The sequence below is a fragment of the Saccopteryx bilineata genome, chromosome 2 (assembly GCF_036850765.1).
Source record: "Saccopteryx bilineata isolate mSacBil1 chromosome 2, mSacBil1_pri_phased_curated, whole genome shotgun sequence".
NCBI lineage: Eukaryota > Metazoa > Chordata > Mammalia > Chiroptera > Emballonuridae > Saccopteryx > Saccopteryx bilineata.
In genome coordinates this window covers 350,263,158-350,280,594 of record NC_089491.1, presented here as the reverse complement: position 1 = coordinate 350,280,594, position 17,437 = coordinate 350,263,158, and the positions used below count along the sequence as shown (strand labels likewise).

Below are 17,437 nucleotides of genomic sequence, written 5' to 3'. Positions count from 1 at the left end.
AAGTTCTTCCAAACTCCTGGGGGGGTTTCTTTTTTGGGGGGGTTGTTTGGTTTTTTTTTGTATTTTCTGAAGTTGGAAATGGGGAGGCAGTCAGACAGACTCCCGCATGCGCCCGACCAGGATCTACCCGGCATGCCCACCAGGGGGTGATGCTCTGCCCATCTGGGGCGTTGCTCTGTTGCAACCAGAGCCATTCTAGCGCCTGAGGCAGAGGCCATGGAGCCATCCTCAGCGGCCGGGCCAACTTCGCTCCAATGGAGCCTTGGCTGTGAGAGGAAGAGAGAGACCGAGAGGAAGGAGAGGGGGAGGGGTGGAGAAGCAGAAGGGCGCTTCTCCTGTGTGCCCAGGCCGGGAATTGAACCCGGGACTCCTGCACGCCAGGCCGACGCTCTACCACTGAGTCAACCGGCCAGGGCCACCAAACTCCTATTAATGTTGGTATTTTGACTTCTTCCCATGAATCACGAATGTTCTTAACATATAGAATGGTGACTCTTTTACAGAAGGTCTTCAACTTACTGTGCCCAGATCCATTAGAGGAATCACTACCTAAAGGCAGCTATAGCCTTACAAAATATATTTCTTTTTTTTTTTTTTTTTCACTTTTCTGAAGCTGGAAACAGGGAGAGACAGTCAGACAGACTCCCGCATGCGCCCTACCGGGATCCACCCGGCACGCCCACAAGGGGCAACGCTCTGCCCATCCTGGGCGTCGCCATGTTGGGACCAGAGCCACTCTAGCGCCTGAGGAAGAGGCCACAGAGCCATCCCCAGCGCCCGGGCCATCTTTGCTCCAATGGAGCCTTGGCTGCAGGAGGGGAAGAGAGAGACAGAGAGGAAAGCGCGGCGGAGGGGTGGAGAAGCAAATGGGCGCTTCTCCTGTGTGCCCTGGCCGGGAATCGAACCCGGGCCCTCCGCACGCTAGGCCGACGCTCTACCGCTGAGCCAACCGGCCAGGGCCAAAATATATTTCTTAATAAGACTTGAGCCTGACCTGTGGTGTCGCAGTGGATAAAGCATCAACTTGAAACACTGAGGTTGTGCCTGACCAGGTGGTGACGCAGTGGATAGAGTGTCAGACTGGGATGCGGAGGACCTAGGTTTGAGACCCCGAGGTCACCAGCTTGAGCGCAGGTTCATCTGGTTTGAGCAAAGCTCACCAGCTTGGACCCAAGGTTGCTGGCTCGAGCAAGGGGTTACTCGGTCTGCTGTAGCCCCCCAGTCAAGGCACATATGAGAAAGCAATCAATGAACAACTAAGGTGTCGCAACAAAAAACTAATGATTGATGCTTCTCATCTCTCTCCATTCCTGTCTGTCTGTCCCTGTCTATCCCTCTGACTCTCTCTCAGTCTCTGTAAAAAAAAAAAAAGAAAGAAAGAAAAAAAGAAACACTGAGGTTGCCGGTTCAAAACCCTGGCCTTGCCTAGTCAAGGCACACATGGGAGTTAATGCTTCCTACTCCTCCCCCCTTCTCTCTCTCTCTCTCCTCTCTAAAATGAATAAAATCTTAAAAAAGCAACATTAATAATAAGACTTGAAAATTGAAATTATGCCTTGATCTGTGAGCTTCAGGATAATGTTGTGTTAGTAGGCAGGAAAACAACATTAATCTCATTGTACATCTCCATCAGGGCTTTGGGTGACCAGGTACATTATCAATGAGCAATACTATTTTGAAAGAAATTTTTTTCCTGAGCAGTAAGTCTCAACAGTGTGTATAAAATATTCAGTAAACCATTTGTAAACAGATGTGCTGTCATCCAGGCTTTCTGCTCCATTTATAGAGCACAGGCAGAGTAGATTTAGCATTAAGGGCCCTGGGATTTTCAGAATAATAAGCACTGGCTTCAACAAAAACTCACCAGCTGCATTAGCCCCTAACAAGAGAGTCAGCCTGTCCTTTGAAACTTTGAAGCCAGTCATTGACTTCTATGAAAGTCCCAGATAACATCTTCTTACATTATAAGGCTATTTTATCTACATACAGTGGAAATCTGCTTAGTGTAGCCACCTTCATCAATTATCTTAGCTAGATGTTCTGAATAACTTGCTACAGTTTCTACATCAGTACTTGCAGCTTCACCTTGCACTTTTATGTTATAGAAATGGCTTATTTCCTCAAACCTCATAACCTAGTTCTGCTAGCTTCAAATTTTTCTTCTGCAGCTTTCTCACTTCTCTCAGCCTTAATTGAAGGAGCTGGATTAGGCTTTGGCTTAAGGGAATGTTGTGGCTGGTTTGATCTTCCATCTAGACCACTAAAACTTTCTTCATATCAGAAATAAGCAAGATTGTTTCACTTTCTTTTTTTAAATTTTTACTTCTTTAATTTTTGCTTCTTTTTCCAATCGAGAGGAGGAGCGATAGTGGGACAGACTCCCGCATGTGCCCCAATCGGGATCTACTCAGCAACCCCATCTGCGGCCATGCTTGCAAACGAACTATGTTCATTACCTGAGGCAGAGGCTTTACAGAGTCATCCTCAATGCCCAGGGCCGATATGCTCGAACCAACTGAGCCACGGCTGTAAGATGGAAAGAGAAAGAGAGAAAGAGAAAGAGAGAGAGGGAGAGAGAGAAGGGGGAGGGGTGGAGAAGCAGATGGTCGCTTTTCCTGTGTGCTCTGACCAGAACTCGAACCCAGGACATTCACATGCCAGGCCAAGCTCTACCACTGAGCCAACCAGCCAGGGCCTTGTTTCACTTTCTTAATCACTTGTGTGTTCACTGGGTTGCACTTATGTGTTTTAATTTTCTTCAATGTTTCCTCTGCATTTACAACTGGTTAATTACTTGGAGCTGATAGACTAGCTTTCAGCCTGTCTCAACTTTTTTTTTTTAATTTATTCATTTTAGGAAGGAGAGAGAGAGGGAGAGGAGAGAGAGACAGAGAGAGAGAGAAGGGGGAGGAGCTGGAAGCATCAACTCCCATATGTGCCTTGACCAGGCAAGCCCAGGGTTTCGAACCGGCAACCTCAGCACTTCCAGGTCGACGCTTTATCCACAGCGCCACCACAAGTCAGGCCCTGTCTCAACTTTTGAGATGCCTTCCTCATTAAGCTTAATCACTTCTTGCTTTTAATTTAAAGTGAGAGGCTTGCTGGTCTTCCTTTTACTTCAATACTTAGAGGCTAGTGTAAGGTTATCAACTGGTCTAATTTCAATATTGTTGTGTCTCTGGGAATAGGGAGACCCAAGGAAAGGGAGAGAGCTGGGGAACGCCAGTGAGCAGTCAGAACACGCACAACATTTATCAATTAAGTTCACTGTCTTATATGGCACTCTAAAACAACTTCAATAGTAACATCAAAGATCACTGATCAGAGGTCCTCTTAAGAAATATAACAGCAATGAAATAATTTGAAATATTGCAAGAATTACAAAAATGTGATATAGAGATATAAAGTATTGGAATAATAGAGCCAACAGACTTGCCCAATGCAGGGTTGCCACAAACTTTCAATTTGTTAAAAAAAAAAAAAAAAAAAAAAAAAAAAAGGTCCTGGCCGGTTGGCTCAGTGGTAGAGCGTCAGCCTAGCGTGCAGGAGTCCCGGGTTCAATTCCCAGCCTGGACACACAGGAGAAGCACCCATCTGCTTCTTCACCCCTCCCCCCTCCTTCCTCTCTGTATCTTTTTTTCCCCTCCCGCAGCCAAGGCTCCATTGGAGCAAAGTTGGCCCGGGCGCTGAGGATGGCTCTGTGGCCTCTGCCTCAGGTGCTAGAATGGCTCTGGTTGCAACAGAGCGACGCCCCAGATGGGCAGAGCATCGCCCCCTGGTGGGCATGCTGGGTGGATCCCGGTAGGGTGCATGCTGGAGTCTGTCTGACTGCCTCCCTGTTTCCAACTTCAGAAAAATACAAAAAATAAATAAATAAATAAATAAAAAAGATTCAGTATCTGTGAAACACAACAAAGCAAAGCACAATAAAATGAGGTATGCCTATATAAACTTTTATAATGGAAAAATAAGAATGCTTACCTAATGAATATATTATATCTAAAGGACAACATTTGGACACCAATTTATCCACCATCAGCAAAATGAATTACAGCAGGAGTTTAAGAAAAATAGAGCCTGAGCTGTGGTGGCACAGTGGATAATGCATCAACCTGGAAATGCTGAGGTCGCCGGTTCGAAACCCTGGGCTTGCCTAGTCAAGGCACATATGGGAGTTGATGCTTCCAGCTCCTCCCCCCCTTCTCTCTCTCTCTGTCTCTCCTCTCTCTCTCTCTCTCTGTCTCTCCCTCTCCTCTCTAAAATGAATAAATAAATAAATAATTTTTAAAAAACCCAAAAATAGAACATCATTTTAAATATATAAGCACTCATGATTCTTATTTTGCCTGTGAATCTCTTAATATGGGGTGAATGTACCTTTTGTTCTATACTTAAACCTAAAACAAAATATTAAAATAGGCCCTGCCAGTTGGCTCAATGGTAGAGTGTCCGCCTGGTATGTGGATATCCCAGGTTTGATTCCTGGTCAGGGCACACAGGAGAAGCGCCCATCTGCTTCTCCAACTCTCCTTGTTCCCCTTCCATCTCTCTTCCCTTCCCGCAGCCATGGCTCGATTGGTTCAAGCAAGTTTGCCTCAGGTGCTGAGGATGGCTTTGTGGCTTCTGCCTCAGGCACTAAAAAAAAAATGGCTTCATTGCTGAGCAACAGAGCAATGGCCCCAGATGGGCAGAGCATTGCCCCATAGTGGGTTTGCCAGGTAGATCCTGGTGGGGGCGCATGCAGGAGCCTGTCTCTGTCTCCCCTCCTCTCACTTAAAAAAAAAGAAATTAAAATATTCTACAATTAAAGCATCCAGTTTTAACAATTAAGTAAATTTAGCATTTCTCAAAAAAATGTGGTAATTCATTGGTTAAAAAAGAAAGAATGAAGTGGTGGGAAATGCAAGCATCCAATGATGCAAGTTGGATTAGATGATTTTTAAGATCCTTGGCTATCCCAGATCTAATGATTCTAAAAGTGTAGCTGGCAAAATCTGTCTGTGGTGCCAATCACTTATTCATTTTCCCTTACTTCACCTACTTCTTTTTTAACAGAGAGAGAGTCAGAGAGAGGGATAGATAGGGACAGACAGACAGGAACAGAGAGAGATGAGAAGCATCAATCATTAGTTTTTCATGGCGACACCTTAGTTGTTCATTGATTGCTTTCTCATATGTGCATTGACCGTGGGCCTTCAGCAGACTGAGTAACCCTTTGCTTGAGCCAGCGCTAGTGAGCTTTTGCTCAAACCAGATAAGCCTGCGCTCAAGCTGGCGACCTTGGGGTCTCAAATCTGGGTCCTTCCGCATCCCAGTCCAACGCTCTATCCACTGCGCTCCTGCCTGGTCAGGCTTCACCTACTTCTAATGATCCACACTCATTAGCATTCCATTTCAAAAGACTCAATGGCTACTTGCTGCCTTGTGCCAAAGTCTCATACTGCTCCCTCACTCCTCCTAAGTAACCCTCCCCCTTCCGTGTCCTGATTACCAGCTGTCCGAGGGAATAGACCAACCAACCTGGTTCCTTAATGTAATTCTTACTAAGATGTAAATAATTAAGTTGTTAACTTTAAGTGTCCCCTTTAAAGGTTATCCACCTTTAAAGGAGAGTATTTGTTTGCCAGTTCTATCTCTGTTAGAGCCACAAATATGTAAAAATGAAATCCAAAAAGGAATAAGCAAACAAAAACAGTTTTTAGGTTAGTAGAATTATTTCCTGCATTTAAAAACTTCCTTAAATATTGTTATACTGTCTTAACTTTTTAAAATGTAGAAACTATATGCAACATATATAGCCAACAAACAGTTTTGAAACCAAGGTCCTTTATATAGTTAAAAAAAAATAGTACTGCTGACTTTTGGTCACACACGTGTCTTACTTTCTTTTCGTTGTTTTGTATGAGTGTGTAAAGGGAGAACAAGAGCAGGGGCTATCTGTATTTTCCTGTATTAAAAAAATATTAGATGTATTACCTAGGAAATCTAAGAAAGAAGTTTATGTTTGGCTGAAATGTTGGCTATTTTTTTTAAATGTTTGAGAGTTATATGCAAAACATTATTTATTATATGCTTACCTCTTATTAACAAACTAATAAATAAAAATTAAGAGCAGCAGTAAGTGTATCTAGGACAATTTGTAAATTATCCTAATATAATTACCCCAAATTTGACACACAAGCAGCCAGAACATAGCAAGAAATGAATTTGTTTTTATCACTGTAGATTTCAAAATTTTCCATAAATAACAATATGCACCTACTTCAACTGAAGCACCAGATAATTGTAGCAAAATTTCTGACAACCTGATAACAAACACTGAAAAAAGTTAGGGAAGCCAGGCCTCAACATTTCTGGAAAAAGAAACTAAAACTCTAGCTTTAAAAGAAGATGCAAAATTACCTGAAACTCCATGGAAATAATGCATTCAATTTACAACAGGAATTTATGTTAAGAAATTTATTTGAATTTCATTTACTCTTCACAACATTGAGGTTGTATTATCATCCCATTTCACTGATGAGATAATTAGTATTAGATTTCAGTGTTTTCAACTGGTCGGTGGATCAGTGGTTGAAAACCACTGCATTAGATAGACTAAAAAATTTATCATGAAAATCCGGTTGCTGATTAATTACTTTGACTGTCTGCCAACTTATACTTCCAGCTACTGCTAATACAATTTATTTCTCTTACCATTCATGTTAATACCACAGGGATCAAATTGTCCTACGGGTATTTACAAAGGTGGCCTGGTTTAATAACCTAGTTTTATTAGGTCTTAAGAACCAGATTTTATGTACTCAAGAGCTTAGTGACTCCGTGTGTGTGTGCGCGCGCACACGCATGCATAGTTTTAGGTTCTATGTTTAGTATGGATGGGGTTCTGTCTCCTTCATCTGTCTTCTGATAATATTCTACCTTTTTTTTTTTAATTTTTATTCATTTTTAGAGAGGACAGAGCGAGGGAGAGAGAGAGAGAAGGGGGGAGGAGCTGGAAGCATCAACTCCCATATGTGCCTTGACCAGGCAAGCCTAGGGTTTCGAACCGGCGACCTCAGCATTTCCAGGTCGACGTTTTATCCACTGCGCCACCACAGGTCAGGCCATCTACTTTTTTTTTTAAAGAAACAGTTTTGTTTTTAAATTTTTTTATCTATTGATTTTAGAGAGAGGAAAGGAGAGAGAGACAGAAATATCAATCTGTTCCTGTATGTGCCCTGACTGGGGATTGAACCCGCAACCCCTAAGATCGAGACAATGCTCTAAGCAACTGAACTACCCGACAAGACTCTGCTTTGTTCTTTTTTTTTTTTTTTTTTTTCATTTTTCTGAAGCTGGAAACAGGGAGAGACAGTCAGACAGACTCCCGCATGCGCCCGACCGGGATCCACCCGGCACGCCCACCATGGGGCAACACTCTGCCCACCAGGGGGGATGCTCTGCCCATCCTGGGTGTCGCCATGTTGCGACCAGAGCCACTCTAGCGCCTGGGGGAGAGGCCACAGAGCCATCCCCAGTGCCCAGGCCATGTTTGCTCCAATGGAGCCTTGGCTGCGGGAGGGGAAGAGAGAGACAGAGAGGAAAGCGCGGCAGAGGGGTGGAGAAGCAAATAGGCGCTTCTCCTGTGTGCCCTGGCCGGGAATCGAACCCGGGTCCTCCGCACGCTAGGCCGACGCTCTACCGCTGAGCCAACCGGTCAGGGCCAACTCTGCTTTGTTCTTGATTGCCCCATTCCGTATCTCATTTAGTAAGTAACTAGTAAGAGCCCGTTAGCACTATAGCTAGGTGTTAGGAATTGCGGATCAATAAGGAAAGATTCTTGTTCCCAAGTAATCACTTAAGAGCCATATTTATAACATAAGATGTTATTGAGAGCATTTTACAAACCACATTAAAGGACTTTTTATAAATTGTGAGATGTAATTATTTTTCAGTCAGTCCTAATTATTTCTTCAGTCCCACTATAATATAATGAGCTAATTTTTCATGAATTCTTTTTTTTTAAAGGATTTTTTTTTTTTTAGAGAGACAGAAAGAGAGTCAGAGAGAGGGATAGATAGACAGGAACAGAGAGAGATGAGAAGTATCAATCATCAGTTTTTTGTTGCGACGCCTTAGTTGTTCATTGACTGCTTTCTCATATGTGCCTTGACCGCGGGCCTTCAGCAGACCGAGTAATCCCTTGCTTGAGCCAGCGACCTTGGGCTCAAGCTGGTGAGGTTTTTGCTCAAGCCAGATGAGCCCGCGCTCAAGACCTCGGGGTCTCGAACCTGGGTTTTCCACATCCCAGTCCGATGCTCTATCCACTGCCCCACTGCCTGGTCAGGCTGTTTTTCATGAATTCTTAAGGTCCTTTCAATTTCCTAGACATACTTGGTCCACATATCCTCACATCTTAATCTCAAACATTTCACATTCTTTCTACCAAGTTATCGCTCTTCTAGTCCTAGCATCTTTTCAATTTTCTGGTTAATCTTAACCAGTTTTCCCACACCAACTATTTATACCTCCTCTAATATCTTCACATCTTCACCTCCATGTCATAATATACATGCTTTGCAAAATGTGTATCTAAATATATGTGTGTGGGGGTATCTCAGGGGAAACTGTATACATGAAATTATACTGACTTAGCTATAGCTAGCTAGCTAGATACATAATATCAGTAGAGAAGAAAAAAGTAATTTAAATTATTCTGTTTAAGTCTGTGACAGGAGAAAAGAATTTGCATTTTAAAGCTTTAAGAAACTTCTGAGGCCCTGGCTGGTTGGCTCAGTGGTAGAGCATCAGCCTGGCGTGTGGAAGTCTCGGATTCAATTCTTGATCAGGGCACAGAGGAGAAGCACCCATCTGCTTCTCCACACTTTCCCCTCTCCTTTTTCTCTATCTCTCTCTTCCCCTCCCGCAGCCAAGGCTCCATTGGAGCAAAGTTGGCCTAGGTGATGAGAATGGCTCCATGGCTTCTGCCTCAAGCGCTAGAATGGCTCCAGTTGCAATGGAGCGACACCCCAGATGGGCTTGCCGGGTGGATCCTGGTCAGGTGCATGTGGGATTCTGTCTCTGCCTCCCCGCTTCTTACTTCAGAGAAAAAAAAAAAAGAAAGAAACTTTCGAGATTATAGTCAAAAGGCATCATAGTAAGCCATGACCAATCCTGGGGGATAGGATTTAAATGAAACTGAAATAGGGAGATGTGGTATCTTTGGACTTGATAACAGGAAAAATAATCTCTAAGGTGTGACTGATGAGAAGCAGAACAAAAACATAAGCCAAATTCTCCTGATTTCTTAATTGTCATTATGTGCATAAAAGTGGCTTTAAAATTACATAAGGAAATCAATATGGATAGGTAATGTCTTTCATGGAGTTTAACTTTTCACATTTCCTATCTTAGACCAATTACAGGTTCAGGTCTATACAGGAGTTACTGGGTAGATGCATAATCCTAATTGTTAATAGCAGCCAGTGTAACAGTTGTTTCATTTTCTCCTTTTCTCTTTCTCTCTAAGACTAATTAGCATTACACACAGTATGTTCCTTGTTACAAATGTCTTCTTTCAACTTTGAGTATCTTTTGATTACCCCAAACTCTGATCTAGTTTGTTTTTTTCTCAGTTACACAGAAGCCAAACACTGTTTGGAACACTTCAGACTACATAAAAAAGTAATTTTAATAAAATAAAAACAACTATCACAAGTGGAAGCTACATGGATATATCTTCACTTTGTGAATCACCATCACTTTAAAGATAAACTGTAAAAGAAAAGAATACTCTTATATACTTACTGCTGAAAGGCTGCCATTGTATTCTCCAAATTTTCACCAGCACCTGTAAAAACATTAAATTTAAATTTCATTTACTTAGATACTCTGAATATTTTATTTTTCCATAAATTCATTTAGATAAAATACATCTTCTGCATCCTGATGTTCAGATATTACCTAGACATCAGAAGTGTTTTAAATAATATAATGGTACTTTATTTTTTTTAAGCTGCACTGTGAAGGATCAAAGATCAAAACACAGCCACAGCAATGCATGAGGGTTAGAAGAACCTAAAGATGATTTTAAAACTATAATATCTCCTGACCTGTGGTGGCGCAGTGGGTAAAGCGACGACATGGAATGCTGAGGTCACAGGTTCAAATCCCTGGGCTTGCCCGGTCAACGCACATACAGGAAGCAACTACTATGAGTTGATGTTTCCCCTTTCTCCCCCCCTTCTCACTTTCCCTCTCTGCCCCACTCTCCAAAAAACAATCAATAAATAAAAAATCTAAAAAAAAAACCTATAATACATATCTGCTTGTCACAGAAAAGACAGAAGAGGACTTGGTACATATACACCTCCTCAGATGGAGTTAAATTATCTTTACTCTGTATCCCCATAGTCTCTTATGCATCTCTCTAAGGCATTTATCATACTATAGCATACATTATTTACCTGTCTCTCTCCTTCCTTTCCCATGAATTACTTAAAATAAGTGACTGTGGGTTTTTTTGTTTGTTTGTTTGTTTGTTTTTTTCAGACAGAGAGAGGGATAGACAGGGACAGACAGACAGGAATGGAAAGAGATGAGAAGCATCAATCATTAGATTTTTCATTGCGCGTTGCAACACCTTAGTTGTTCATTGACTGCTTTCTCATATGTGCCTTGACCATGGGCCTTCAGCAGACCGAGTAACCCCTTGCTGGAGCCAGCGGCCTTGGGTTCAAGTTGGTGGGCTTTTTGCTCAAACCAGATGAGCCCGCGCTCAATCTGGTGACCTCGGGGTTTCAAACCTGGGTCCTCTGTATCCCAGTCCAATGCTCTATCCACTGCGCCACCGCCTGGTCAGGCAATGACTGTGTTTTAATCACCATGGCTGAAGGAAGTCTAGTATAGTAGTTGAGAATGGGACTCTTGGAGTTAGGACCTCTGCTCTAAAATCTATTTGATATTTGTGTCTCCTTGGAGAAGTTACCTAATCTCTCTGTTAGGCTGAGAACTTCCTTATCTACAAATATGAGGATAATGAAGGTATCTGTCTCATTGCATTGGTATAACAAAATGAATTAACATGCCAGATTCCATGTCATCAATTCAAAAAGAGATAGCTTTTTACTATTTAACATCTCTGAAATTTGGGGGCATTTGACAATGGATGGGTACAGTTTCTCTTAGCAGTACATAAATATTTGTGCATCTTATAACTAATGGCATTAGATTCAATTTAATGGTGAATATTCAGTAAAAGTAAAGAATTATTGCTATTATTATTACTAATGCCATTATTATAGTAACTAGTATTTGGTGACTAGTGTTTGTCTATTGACTAAAGTAATAAATAATATTGTAATAACAAAAAGAACACAGATAGCCTGACCAGGTGGTGGCGCAGTGGATAGAGTGTCGGACTGGGATGCGGAAGACCCAGGTTTGAGACCCCGAGGTTGCCAGCTTGAGCGCGGGCTCATCTGGTTTAAGCAAAAGCTCACTGCTTGAGCCGAAGGTCGCTGGCTCGAGTAAGGGGTTACTCGGTCTGCTGAAGGCCCGCGGTCAAGGCACATATGAGAAAGCAATCAATGAACAACTAAGGTGTTGCAATGTGCAACGAAAAACTAATTATTGATGCTTCTCATCTCTCCGTTCCTGTCTGTCTGTCCCTGTCTATCCCTCTCTCTGTCTCAAAAAAAAAAAAAAAGGACACAGATAAAAAAGTATCTAATTTTTTTTTTTTACAGAGAGTCAGAGAGAGGGATAGACAGGGACGGACAGACAGACAGGAATGGAGAGAGATAAGAAGCATCAATCGTTAGTTTTCCCTTGTGCGTTGCAACACCTTAATTGTTCATTGATTGCTTTCTCATACGTGCCTTGACCGCCGGCCTTCAGCAGACAGAGTAATCCCTTGCTCGAGCCAGCAATCTTGGGCTCAAGCTGGTGAGCTTTTGCTCAAACCAGATGAGCCCATGCTCAAGCTGGCAACCTCGGGGTCTCAAACTTGGGTCTTCCGCATCCCAGTCCGATGCTCTATCCACTGCGCCACCGCCCAGTCAGGCAAAAGTATCTAATATTATCTACTATTATAAACTAAGTAAAATCAATTAGCACAATGTGCAGGCCATACGTTTTAATATACTTAAACCTAAAATATTTTAGTATAACTAAATAATTCACGGAACGCACAGGGAAAACATTTTGGAAATAAGTTTCCAAATACTTTGGAAAAACAGCTACTTTCTTCTAAACAAAAAGAGGTACTTCAAGTTTAAGGGGCTATTCAAGTATTAGTATTACAGTACTTTGTATACAATATCATCTGAACATATTTAAGAGAATATTAAAATGTTCTTATTCTTTTTTTTTAAATGTTTATTTGTTTATTCAATTTTAGACAAAGGAGGGCGAGAGAGAGAGAGAGAGAGAGAGAGAGAGAGAGAAGGGGGGAGGAGTAGGAAGCCTCAATTCCCATATGTGTCTTGACCAGGCAAGCCCAGGGTTTCGAACCGGTAACCTCAGAGTTCCAGGTCGACGCTTTATCCACTGTGCCACCACAGGTCAGGCCAATGTTCTTATTCTTTTACATTATTAAATTTTATTTTTATGGCAACCTAGTCATCAACAGAAACTCTAGGTATGAAGAAACAAATATATTAATCTAATATTCTAACATCAGTTGAGCAGAGAGGAGGATGCATACCCCTGTGAAAAAAGCTGCTGTGATTTTGTGTTCACATTCATTACTAGAGTTGATACACAACAGAAAACAGATGAAGTAAACTGGAGATTACAACTTTTTTCGAAAGTGCTGTTTTGAGGTTAAAAATGACTTAAAAATCCAGTTGGTGCCTATTTTTCTCAAAAACTATAGAAATATGTTATAATCCGATAATCAATATTTCAAGTACAAAGCACTCGAAAATATTATCAAAAAGAGAAGAGTGCTAAAATGGTTATTAATAGGTTAAGTTAAATTACTGACTGCTTATTGTGCCAAAAATAAAACAAACAAACAAAAACAAGGGATACAGAATTTGAAGGAGCTCTGACCAGCCAAACCTGAACACCATGTTAGTATCAAACTAATGATAGTAACAGATTTCAGACCATTGAACAAAATAGGAAATTCCCAGTCCATTTTAATAAATGGAAAGTTTGATGAGGAACGTGCTATTTATGTAGTTTCAAAGTACTTCCCTACAAAATTTACTAATTACAGAGTAAAGGCCTAACTTCAAAGTACTCCCCTACAAAATTACTGATTACAAAGAGTAAAGGTATGACTCCACAGTGAGAACGTCTCTCAGAAACCACCTTAAGCAGACGACCAAACTCAACATCATTAGCCCTTCACGCTGGCAGCAGCTGTGTCCTTTTAATTTCCTTGCTTTTTGGCACAATAAGCAGCGAGTAGTTTAACAAATAGAATTAATCACAGTTATCTCCAGATGGTTGGAATACAAGTGATTTTTTCTAATATGCATTCTTCTATACTCTTACAAACCCTCTACAAATGAATATGCACTACTTTTAAAGAAGAGGAGAATCCAAGTCTTAAGCACATGCCATAAGCCTGGAACATTCTCTTCATCATTTCCTCCTAATATTTTTCTTTTCTTTTCTTTTCTTTTTTCTTTTCTTTTCTTTTCTTTTCTTTTCTTTTCTTTCTTTCTTTCTTTTTCTCTCTCTCTCTCTCTCTTTCTGTCTTTTTCTTTCTTTTTTAAGAGAGAGAGAGAGAGAGAAAAGGGAGTAGGAAAGGAGAAAGATAAGTATCAACTGGTGGTTGCAGCACTTTAGTTCTTCATTGATTGCTCTGTCACATGTGTCTTGACTGGGGGCCTCTGGGTGAGCCAGAAACCTTGGGCTTCAAGCCAGCAGCCATGGGGTCATATCTATGATCCCACGCTCAATCCAGTGACCTTGGGGTTTTGAACCTGGGTCTTCAGCATTCCAGGTCAACGCTCTGTCCACTGTGTCATCGCCTGGTCAGGCCTCCTCCCAATGTCTCTTAATGTTAATTCAGAATGAATTCACTTCTCAACTCCTCCACAAAAGTACTTTCTTATCACTTCAAATTACAGTGATTCTTATTACAGACAAGAGTTAGTTAAACTGGCAGTTCCCGGCTATGTTGGTCTAAGGACTTTTACTGACTACCTCAAAGAGCCTCAGAAATCGACTTCTAAAACTTATTAATTTATTTATTTAAAAATAACAGTAAACCTATTTCAAGTTAACATACATTTTTTGTTTGTTTGTTTGTTTTGTTTTGTATTTTTCTGAAGCTAGAAACGGGGAGAGACAGACTCCTGCATGCGCCCGACCGGGATCCACACGGCACGCCCACCAGGGGGCGATGCTCTGCCCATCAGGGGCGTCGCTCTGCCGCGACCAGAGCCACTCTAGCGCCTGGGGCATAGGCCAAGGAGCCATCCCCAGCGCCCGGGCCATCTTTTGCTCCAATGGAGCCTCGGTTGTGGGAGGGGAAGAGAGAGACAGAGAGGAAGGAGGGGGGGGGCTGGAGAAGCAAATGGGCGCTTCTCCTGTGTGCCCTGGCCGGGAATCAAACCCGGGACTTCTGCACGCCAGGCCGACACTCTACCACTGAGCCAACTGGCCAGGGCCAAGTTAACATACATTTTATAATAAGTAACTATCTTCCAAAAAATTTAATGAGGAGCATTGTTTGACGTCTTTGCAAATCTCTTTAATGTCTGGCTAAATATGTAGAAGGCAGCTAGATTCTCATGTCTGCTTCATACATACATATCAACAGATATGTAGTTAGAAAAGACTCTTCTTTGATACTGCAACAAAATTCAACAAGAGGTAGTTTTTTCAAAGTTAAAATGGAATATGAACCATATCAATAACCTTTTTATACTGTTGTCTAGAAATGCATTGGTCCATTGTGAACTTCGAACAGATCTTTCACCTGTGCACGGTTAGATAATTGCAGGCACTAGTCTTTTGGAAAATACTGATTCACTGAATTATGCTAAGCTGTAAATGCTGACACGTTTCATTATACAATATTTTTTTAAAATCTCACCAGGGGAATCTTTGAGATTGGAAAGCTATCAAGCTCACAGCGAAGGATGCAAGCTTTCAACATTCTAAATTTTACTTAAAAGCTCAAATTTAATCATTGGCACTGCCTTCAAGAAGGCAGCTAGGTCTTTTCCCCCTAATGAGAGATATGCTTTCATTTTCAAGTACAGATCTGCTGTATATTCAAGTATGAATAACCAGTTTATCAGTTTTGTAAGTAAAAACGGTGTTCGGTGGGAAAAAGGGTTAATTCGGCTCACAACTCAAATGACTGCACAAGACCTTTTCCGAAGATAGCCGTCACCCCCCTTTGGTTGCAGCAACTGTTCTGCAATTGTGTCACATAGAACATTGAAAGTTATGTGTATTCAAGGGTTGAAGTTGAATAAAATCAGTAATTTTTAATAACACATCAAAGATATTCTTAAGAGCAGCTGGCTGTTTTTTAAACTGTGAGTGCAGGTGCAGAATACAATGGCTACTGGCATACTTGGCACCGCGGCTTTCCTTCTCGTTAAGGAGACAGCAGGTTGACCCACTATTGCTTTTGCACCATCGGAGAAAATGCCAACAAAGTGAAAAAGATAAATAAATAACGTCTTATGAAAATAGTTTTAACCTTCCAGAACCACAAAAGGGTCTTGGGGACTCCCTGGAGCCCACAGACCACATTTTAAAAGCCATTGTCTTAAATAATCAATGATGATAAAAGTAACAGGAGTGCTTACTTCTGGGGATGGAGGAGGGAACACAAAGGAATCTTATATGATTCTAGAAATGTTCTATATCTTCATCTAAGTGGTGGCTACCTGGATGTGTACCTATATATATAATTTTTTTTAATTAAGCTGAAAATTCAAGATGAGTGCTACTAACTACATATGTTATACCTTTTTTTTTTTTTTTTTTTAGTGAGAAAAGGGGAGACAGTGAGACAGACTCCTGCATGCACCCTGACTGGGATCCACAGGGCAACCCATCTGGGGCCGATGCTTGAATCAACCGAGCTATCCTCAGCACCCTGTGCCAAGGCTCAGACTAATGAAGCCACTGGCTGTGGGAGGGGAAGAGAAAGGGAGGAGAAGGAGGGGGAGAGAAGCAGATGATCGCTTCTCTTGTGTGCACTGACCAGGAATCAACCTTGGGGTGTCCATACGCCAGGCCAATGCTCTACACACTGAGCCAACCTTTTTTTTTTTTTTTTTTTTTTATGTATTATTTATTTATTTATTCATTTTAGAGAGGAGAGGGAGAGACAGAGAGAGAGAGGAGAGACAGAGAGAGAGAAGGGGGGGGAGGAGCTGGAAGCATCGACTCCCATATGTGCCTTGACCAGGCAAGCCCAGGGTTTCGAACCGGTGACCTCAGCATTTCCAGGTTGACGCTTTATCCACTGTGCCACCACAGGTCAGGCTGAGCCAACCTTTTTTTAATTAGTTCTAAGTCTTATAATTTTTATCATCTGGTATATTCAACTAAACCCTAAGAAGGCTTTTTGAAGGCAAGTATTGAGGGGAACATCTATCCCCCATGGCCTGTTTCCACCTAGTGAAGGGAAATTCTACTCTAGTCCCCAAAAAGGGAAAGAATGGAAGGAACACTTTTAATTCTTCTTTACTCCATCACAGTTCTCCCCATGGGAGCAGAACTGACTAGGAGACAGAGTTGGCTGTCCCCCTGTAATCCACTTCATTTGCAGTGGCCCACCGTCAGCAGGCACAAAATTTCTGCTCATCTATACAGAAAGTTTGTCAAGGCAGGCCCTACTCGTGTAAGGACAAGGCCTCCAGTTTTAGTGTAAAGTTCAATTTAGAGAGGACATTAGAGTCCAAATTCAGCTCTATTAGTATTTTCTGATGCTGGTCTTTTGTTTTAAAATTAGTTCCAAACTTGCAAAAGGAAAGTGAGCCATGTTCTTTATAAGCCTTCTCAATCCCAATAGCAAGGGCTTTGTAATATACATCTTTTTTTGTGTGTCGGCTCTTTGGGGGAAAGGAGTTAGGGAAAAGTTAGGATGGAGTTTTAGACAGTGCTTCACAATTACTTTGTGATTGGCTAATTTCTTATAAGATAGGAAAATAAAGAAAACATTCTTGCCTGACCAGGCGGTGACGCAGTGGATAGAGCGTCGGACTGGGATGCGGAAGACCCAGGTTCGAGACCCCGAGGTTGCCAGCTTGAGCGAGGGCTCATCTGGTTTGAGCAAAAAGCTCACCAGCTTTAGCCCAACGTTGCTGGCTCAAGCAAGGGGTTACTTGGTCTGCTGAAGGCCCACGGTCAAGGCACATAAAAAAATATAAAATAAATAAATAAAAAACAAAAACATTCTTTTTTATATCTTTAATTAGATTTAAAGGAAAGAAACATCTGTTCATTGTCCTTTTGACCTCCCAAATGT

General features: G+C 41.7%; 1 protein-coding gene across 4 annotated transcripts in view; it reads right to left on the bottom strand.

Annotated features, from left to right (window-relative positions):
- Window positions 1-17,437, bottom strand: part of GDPD1 (glycerophosphodiester phosphodiesterase domain containing 1) — a 56,894-nt gene that overhangs the window by 32,875 nt on the left and 6,582 nt on the right. For all 4 annotated transcript variants that reach the window (XM_066262712.1, XM_066262710.1, XM_066262709.1 and 1 more), the window contains exon 2: window positions 9,790-9,832. In XM_066262712.1, coding sequence (XP_066118809.1) covers window positions 9,790-9,806 — 17 coding nt within the window. In that variant the 5' untranslated portion in view covers window positions 9,807-9,832. The remainder of the gene's footprint in view (window positions 1-9,789; window positions 9,833-17,437) is intronic.